Source organism: Ornithorhynchus anatinus, chromosome 15, assembly GCF_004115215.2.
Source record: "Ornithorhynchus anatinus isolate Pmale09 chromosome 15, mOrnAna1.pri.v4, whole genome shotgun sequence".
Classification (NCBI taxonomy): Eukaryota; Metazoa; Chordata; class Mammalia; order Monotremata; family Ornithorhynchidae; genus Ornithorhynchus; species Ornithorhynchus anatinus.
The window spans coordinates 7,517,918-7,526,091 of NC_041742.1; the positions used below are offsets into that span (position 1 = coordinate 7,517,918).

General features: G+C 54.8%; 1 protein-coding gene across 1 annotated transcript; it reads left to right on the forward strand.

Moving 5' to 3' along the window:
- The first annotated feature begins 325 nt into the window (after nt 1-325).
- On the forward strand, nt 326-7,038 carry SOX9 (SRY-box transcription factor 9). Its single transcript, XM_001506044.4, has 3 exons — nt 326-1,163; nt 2,786-3,039; nt 4,198-7,038. The coding sequence occupies exons 1-3, from the start codon at nt 733-735 to the stop codon at nt 5,037-5,039; spliced, it is 1,527 nt and encodes a 508-aa protein (XP_001506094.2). The 5' UTR covers nt 326-732; the 3' UTR covers nt 5,040-7,038.
- Nucleotides 7,039-8,174: the final 1,136 nt, after the last annotated feature.

The following is an 8,174-nucleotide window of genomic DNA, read 5'->3' on the forward strand; positions in this document are numbered from 1 at the left end:
AAAAAAAAAAAGGCCGTCTAGACAAACACACACACACACACAAAAAGGGAATCATCTGTAGATAGCACCAAACTCCGGACGCACAAAGAATGCGGCAAACTCACACTCTTCGACTCGTCCCGGCTCTCCCAGACCCCCCCCCCCCCCCTCTGTCCCTCCCTCCCCGCCCCCTTTCCCCTCCTCGTTTGAGAACCGGGGGCCCACCTCCCCTCCCCAAAACTTTGCACCAATGAGCTGCGCGCCAGCCCCCGAGAGAGCCGCTCGCCATTGGCCCAAAGTTTCTAAGCTGCGGGGACTATTTATTAAAGAGACCCGGAGCCGGAGTTGGACAGCCAGAGCTTGCAAGGGACTAGGTGTGCGTGGGGGTCTCGGTTCGCCATCCACCCCCTCCCCTCATTTTTCCCCCCCCAGGGAGTTTTTTCCCCCCTTTGGAGAGAAGGGGGGGAAGAAATAGCACCCACTTTTTTTCCCCCCTCCTCTTTTCTGCTTTTGACTTCCTTCCCCGCGGGAGGCGACCTCGTCGGTTCCGTGCTGGACCTTCCACCTCCCTAGTCACACCTCGGCAGGGGGGTCTTCGCGGGCTCCGGGGGTCCAGGCTCCCCCTCCGCCCGGAGGGGAAATCGAGGCCGGAGTGTGCAAGCTCGCCCTGCCTTCGCCATCCCGAGCTGCGGGCTGGTCCTTTCTCGCTGCCCGCTCCCCCCCCCTTTTTTTCCCCCCCGCCCGGGCTCTCGCATGAATCTCCTGGACCCCTTCATGAAGATGACCGAGGAGCAGGAGAAGGGCATGTCCGCGGCCCCCAGCCCCACCATGTCGGAGGACTCGGCGGGGTCCCCCTGCCCGTCCGGCTCGGGGTCGGACACCGAGAACACCCGGCCCCAGGACAACACCTTCTCCAAGGGCGAGCCCGACCTGAAGAAGGAGAGCGAGGAGGACAAGTTCCCCGTGTGCATCCGGGAGGCGGTCAGCCAGGTGCTCAAGGGCTACGACTGGACCCTGGTGCCCATGCCCGTCAGGGTCAACGGGTCCAGCAAGAACAAGCCGCACGTCAAGCGGCCCATGAACGCCTTCATGGTGTGGGCGCAGGCGGCGCGCAGGAAGCTGGCAGACCAGTACCCGCACCTGCACAACGCCGAGCTCAGCAAGACGCTGGGCAAGCTCTGGAGGTACGAGAGGAGACCCCCTCCCCCTCCCCTACTCCCCCTTTTCCCCCTCCCTCTCGAGGTGCTTCGGGCTTTGTCCTGCAAAGCTGGGCTCTCCCCCTCTCTCCTTGTGCATAATCTCCGGGTGGACGCATCTGAAGGGGCAGTGTGGCAGGGCTCTGAGCGAGCTCTGGAGGAACGAGAGGAGATCCCCTCCCCTGCTCCTCCTTTGCCCCCTGCTCTCCCTTTTCCCCTCCCTCTCGGGGTGCTTCGGGCTTTGTCCCGCAAACCTGAGCTCCCCGAGATCTCCCTCTGTCCCTGTGCGTAATCTCCGGGTGGGCGCAGCTACGGGGCCGGTTTGGCAGGGCTCTAAGCAAGCTCTGGAGGTACGAGAGGAGACCCCTCCTCCTCCTCCTGCTCCCCCTTCCCCCCCCTCCCTCTCGGGGTGCTTCGGGCTTTGTCCTGCAAACCTGAGCTCCCCGGGCTGTCCTTCTTTCCCTATGCGTAATCTCCGGGGGGGGGGGGGGGGGGGCAGCTAAAGGGGCGATTTGGCAGGGCGCTGGACAAGCTCTGGAGGTAGGAGAGGAGACCTCCTCCTCCCCCTCCTGCTCCCCCTTCCCTCCCTCCCTCTCGGGGTGTTTCGGGCTTTGTCCCGCACACCTGAGCACCCCGAGATCTCCCTCTGTCCCCGTGCGTAATCTCCGGGTGGGCGCAGCTAAAGGGGCAATTTGGGAGGACTCTGAGCAAGCTCTGGAGGTATGAGAGGAGATCTCCTCCTCCCCCTCCTGTTCCCCTTCTGTCCCCTCCTGCTCCCCTTTTCCCCCCTCCCTTTCGGGGTGCTTCGGGCTTTGCCTTGCAAACCCGAACTCCCCGGGCTCTCCCTCTCTCCCTGTGCGTAATCCTCGGGTGGGCGCAGCTAAGGGGGCAATTTGGCAGGGCTCTGAGCGAGCTCTGGAGGTAGAAAGGAGACCCCCCCCCCCGACTCCTGCTCCCCCTTTCTCCTCCCTCTCTCGGGCTGCCTCGGTCTTCTTACTGCAAACTTGGGCTCTCTCTCCCTCCTTGTACGTAATCGCCGGGTGGGAACAGCTAAAGGGGCAATTTGGCAGGGCGCTGGAGAGAGAGAGAGATGAGTGTGGGTGTGGGTGTCTGGGTGTGTGCGTGTCCCGCTTACACACAGAGGTGGGCGGCCCCACCCCCTCTTCCAGCCCTGGGGCGACGCGTCTTCGGCGCGCTCCGGGGAAACTGAGTCTCAGGGCTCAGTATCGCCCCTTGGCCCCCCGTGTGACCGGTTTGCAGGAAGGCTGAAAGGAAGTGGTGGGAGTGGGAGGGAGAGGCGGGGGGGGCCCAAAGCGGGGGAAGGGGGGGAGGGCGCAGGAGGCCGACTTGATTGGAGACCACGGGATCCCCAAACCTTTCTGCACTGATTTCCACTTTGCGACGGTGGAGGAGGGGAAAAGGGAGATGGGGGGAGGGGGGGCGTTCATGGGGTCTCTTGGATCCGACTGGAGAGGGGGAGGGGGAAAAGAATTCAAGCCAGGCTGGGGAGGGACAGGCCCAACCGTGCTCCCTTGGGACCCTGGAAGCCAATCCCCAGCCGGCTCGTCCTTGACCTTTGCCTCCTCTTCCCTCTGCCTCGGTTTCCCCAGGCTGCTGAATGAGAGCGAGAAGCGACCCTTCGTGGAGGAGGCGGAGAGGCTGAGAGTGCAGCACAAGAAGGACCATCCCGACTACAAGTACCAGCCCCGCCGGAGGAAATCGGTCAAGAACGGTCAGGCCGAGCCGGAGGACGGCGCCGAGCAGACCCACATCTCGCCCAACGCCATCTTCAAAGCGCTCCAGGCCGACTCTCCCCACTCCTCCTCCGGCATGAGTGAGGTCCACTCCCCCGGGGAGCATTCGGGTAAGCCCCTCGGCGCCCTCCCACACGGCCCGAGCTTGGACCGGACGGCCAGTCCCCCGCCTCTGACCTTCACGCGAGCAGCGTGACGCTCAGTCTTCTGGGGGTTCCAGGTGCTACCCATCCATTCATCGCATTTACTGAGCGTTTACTCCGTGCAGAGCACGGTACTAAGCACTGGGGATGACAGAATTAGCAGACACATCCCCTGCTCATAAGGACTTTACACTCAACCCCAATCTGGGCTGCCCGTCTTCATCCACCCCACACGGTCTTTAGTCAGTCCCCTGCCTCTGACCTTCACGCGAGCATCCCTGCTGAACTCTGACACTGAGTGTCCCAGGGATTCTAGACGCTGCCCATCCATCCATCGTATTTACTGAGCGCTTACTCTGTGCAGAGCATAATACTGAGCGCTTGGGAGAGGACAACAGAATTGGCAGGCACATTCCCTGCCCATAACAAACTTACGCCCAACTCCACTCCCCCGCTCCAGGCTTCCCGGCTTCATCTGTGGAAGTCCCCCTTCCCCACACCATCTTTAGCCAGCCCCCTGCCTCTGACCTTCATGCAAACATCCCTGCCGAACCGTGACACTGAGCGTCCCTGGGATTCCGGACGCTACCCATCCGTCCGTCGTATTTATCGAGTGCTTACGCTGGGCAGAGCACGGTACTAAGTGCATGGGAGAGGACAACAGAATTAGCAGACACATCCCCTGCTTGTTACGGGCTTACGCCCGACCGCCAAGTCAACTACCAGAGCTGCCTGAATTCTGAAATGCACCGACTTTCTTTCCAAAACTCTGTGACCTTCAGCATTCGGCAGGTCGGAGAGAGAGAGAGAGAGAGAGAGAGAGAGAGAGAAAGTTCTCAGTTCTTTCATGTGTACCGGCCCTTCTGCCAATGAGGTCGAGATGCTTCCTCTCATTTCCCTCTCTCTTCCTCTCTCGGCCAAAGCCGGACCTGATCGGCTGGGTGATTTCGGGGTGTGTCGGGGCGGGTTTAGGGGCAGGCGTCCATTCAATTCATTCGATCGCATGTACTGAGCGCTTCCTGCGTGCGGAACACTGTACTGAGCGCTTGGAAAGTACGATACGGCGGCGAGCTGACGTTCGGCCAACTGACCCTGCCTTGTCTCTGCTTGTCCCGCCCTCTCCAGGACAGTCCCAGGGCCCACCCACCCCCCCCACCACCCCCAAGACCGACGTCCAGCCGGGCAAGACCGACCTGAAGCGAGAAGGGCGCCCCCTTCAGGAGGGGGGCAGGCAGCCCCCCATCGACTTCCGAGACGTGGACATCGGGGAGCTGAGCAGCGACGTCATCTCCAACATCGAGACCTTCGACGTCAACGAGTTTGACCAGTACCTCCCCCCGAACGGTCATCCCGGGGTCCCCGCCGCCCACGGCCAACCGGGTCAGGTGACCTACACGGGCGGCTACGGCATCGGCGGCGGCAGCTCGGCCCCTCCGGCCAGCTCGGGCCACGTGTGGTTGTCCAAGCAGCAGCAGCAGCAGCAACAGCAGCAGCAACCGCCACCGCAGCAGTCCCCGCAACAGCAGCAGCAACAGCAGCAGCAGCAGCCGCCGCCGCCTCAGCAGGCCCAGCACCCTACGCTGACCACGCTGAGCGGGGAGCAGGGACAAGCTCAACAGCGAACGCACATCAAGACGGAGCAACTCAGCCCCAGTCACTACAGCGAACAGCAGCAGCACTCTCCCCAGCAGATCAACTACAGCCCCTTCAACCTTCCCCACTACAGCCCCTCGTATCCCACCATCACGCGCTCCCAGTACGACTACACAGACCACCAGAGCTCCAACTCCTACTACAGCCACGCGGCGGGACAGAGTTCCGGGCTCTATTCCACGTTCACCTACATGAACGCCTCTCAGCGGCCCATGTACACCCCCATTGCGGACACAGCCGGTGTCCCCTCCATCCCCCAAGCCTCCAGTCCTCACTGGGATCAGCCCGTGTACACGCAGCTCACCAGGCCTTAAGCCCGAGGGCGGGAAAAACAAAACAGAACAGAAAACACGAGGCGGAACAGGCCAACGTATTCTCGGGACACATATCTCCTTTCTAAAAGACACCGAAGCGCAAGGCGACAAGAGAACCCGACAGAAGGAAGTCAGAGAACCAAGACGCTTCCCTACCACGCTACCGCCATCTTCAGAAAAGTGACCCGGACTTCTCAGCTGAGGACCAACAAGACCCCTCGCTTCAGACATTCCAGAACGGGACTTAAAAAACTTCGTCGAGGCAAGGCACGGACGTTGGAGGGAATCGAGAGCCAGCTAGTTCGGTCTTGGCCTCCGTTCGGACTTCGTCTTTTTTTGTTTGTTTTTTAGCTGTAATGAAAGAAAAAAGTCCTCTGTGAGGAGTATTCTCTATTTTAAATATTTTTAGTATGTACTGTGTATGATTCGTTACCATTTCGAGGGGATTTATACATATTTTTTAGAGAATTTTTTTTAAAAATGCTCTTATTTTTCCAGCGGCTAAATTCCTCTTAGTGAAGCAGAACTCCCTAGCTTTTCTCGCAGTCAGAGGTATTTTTGTATAGATAAGTGTCTTTTCTTAATTCTCTTGTGTGCGTTTGTGTGCATTAACTCCAACAGAATCCCTCTTAAGCAATCAGTGTTGGGTTTAGCTTTGCAATTCTGCAACTGATGAGATTCAAGGTGAGGTTGCCTCGAAAGCAAAAAAAAAAAAGAAAGAAAAGGAAAAAGAAAGCCTTATTTTTCTAACATGGAATTAAATACCAGAGCCAGGAGGAGCCTGGGGTAAGTTGATCAAATATCTATATTTTTTTAAAAGAAAAACACCTCGAGCCTTAAAGCAGTGCTGCTGAAAAAGCATGGAATCGGTCCGTGGGTCGGGTCGCAAAGTTTTCCGCCACTTTTGCCTTGGCTGATCCGAAAGCAGGGAAGAGCTTACGCAGTACCAGAACCCAGGGATGAGTTCAAACTTCCACCCTCCGCAGGAAACCAGAATGCTAATTGACAGAACTCCTCAGCTCCCCATTCCGACACCACATGCAAGACAGATGCTTAGAGGCATCTCAGACTATTTTCTTCTAAATCCCCAAACGCAAACACTCAATACACCTTTGAGACATCCAACATGCTGAAGTTATTTATTTTGTAAGAAAAGAGGTTTTAATCAGATTTTCCTTTTAAAAAAAAAAGATCTCCCTCCTATTTAGGTTCTTCAAAATTAGTAATTGTTCCTCAAAGGGTTTGGTTGCCTGTTATTAAATTATGGTCTGAACTGTAACCAGTTTTTTATTTATCTCTTTATTCTTTTTTTATTATTAAAAACAAGTTTCTTTGGAATCTGTGTCTAGGTTTGTACAAATGTGTCCTATTCCTTTTTTTTTTTGGTTGTTTAAAATAAACTGGAAAAGTTTTTCTTTTTGTATAAATGAGAGTTTGCAAATGTAGTGTATCACTGAGTCATTTGCATTGTGTTTTTGGTCACAGCTCTTTGGCCACCCAATTATGTATGCCTGTGTGAGTGGGGGTGTGTGCTTGTTTGTATGGGTGTGTGTTTGTGACACAAAACAAAACTGTGTGTCAGCTTAATATCCCCCATGTCTTTTTTTTTTTTTTGGAGGGGGTGAGGGAATTGACAGACTGACTTAAACTTACTGTAATATTGCTGTGGCTCAACAGTTGAGGTTGCTTTTTAAAAAAGACAGCAAACTTTTTTTATTTAAAAAAATGATATATTAACAGTTTTAGGAATTCAGTAGAACAAAATCTTAAAGCACTCTTATAATATGGCATCTTTCCATTTCTGTATAAAAGCAGATCTTTTTAAAGTATTTCTGTAACTTAAAGACCTGACATTTAAATCATATTTTGACTTTAGGTAAGTTTGGTTTGTGTTGTTTTTTTTAATTTCTTTTTTTCCCAAACCCCTTGTTCTCTTTGTGAAACTTACCTTTTTTTTGTATATTATTGTTTGCAATAAATATACATTGTATTAAAAGTAGAAGGCAGCCAAGTGATTTTATTAATGGAGTGTTCCAAAGAGAGGATGTTGGAGCTAATGAAATTCTTTATGCTCTGATTCATGCAACCGTGTCACTTCCCCTGCAAACACTTAAACAAGATTTGCCAGTTTAGCTGCCCTCATACGCGGTCTAGTAAACGCAGAAGGAGAAAAAAGGTCGGGGAAGCAGAACTTGAAGAATCCCCCCCCCCCCCCGTGTAGTTACATGTCAATAGCTACAGACAGGGGTGACATGTTACAATTAAGTCTCATGCTTCAGTGCATCAACGGCTCCCCTGTGGGGATGAGGAGGGAACCCGAAACCTGAAATCAGTAGCCGCCTGCCTTGACAGGATGCCAAGCTGGGCGAACAGCTAGTCTACTTTTATACGGCGACGCCTCTGTGCCTCAGAGTCGCATACCACAGAAATGTGTTGTCTATTAACCAAACCGAACGGAATGACGGAGAGGAGCAGAAGACACGAGCTAGGGAAAAGTGAAATGAGTAGGACGACCAGGCCATGCGCGGGGCACTGTATTAAGCGTTCGGGAGAGTACGGCAGGGTGGGTAGGCCAGACCCCTGCCCTCCATCCGGCAGGTCTCCTTCAGGTGCTTCCTTCCCCGGGGGGAGGGGGCCTAAGAGGCAGACAGGAAGGAGGCGTGCGACTCCAAATGATTTGGATACCGGTTTGGGAAACCAGGAGGGGGTCGGGAAATATTAACCCCTGGGAGAGGCTCATGTCTGTGAACTGGCGTCCCAAGGTTAGCTGTGCATGACTCAGTTTCAGTTTAACTCATTCACAACATATGCAGTGTCACTGCGGAGGACAAGGGCAGAGGTAATAAGACTTAATGCTGTTTTCTTTGGCCTCAGTTAGAAGGGGAATTTCCAAGATCACAGGAATTTACAGGTCATTTTCACTAAACAGATGAAATCATATGCATTCCCTGGCCCCAGCCCCCAGCTCTGCCCCACACTACAAATGAACACGAACAAGAGAAGTGGCATGACCCAGTGGATAGAACACAGGCCTGGGAGTCAGAAGGAGCGGGGTTCTAATTTCGGCTCGGCCAGGTATCGGCTGGGTGACCCTGGACGAGTCACTTCGCTTTTCAGTTACCTCATGTAAAAATT

Bases quoted from the DNA above. Each gene is read 5' to 3' on its own strand.
- SOX9 (XM_001506044.4), top strand. From the start codon at position 733: ATGAATCTCCTGGACCCCTTCATGAAGATGACCGAGGAGCAGGAGAAG. The intron at 1,164-2,785 runs GTACGAGAGGAG...CGGTTTCCCCAG, and splicing joins ACGCTGGGCAAGCTCTGGAG to GCTGCTGAATGAGAGCGAGA. The intron at 3,040-4,197 runs GTAAGCCCCTCG...CGCCCTCTCCAG, and splicing joins CTCCCCCGGGGAGCATTCGG to GACAGTCCCAGGGCCCACCC.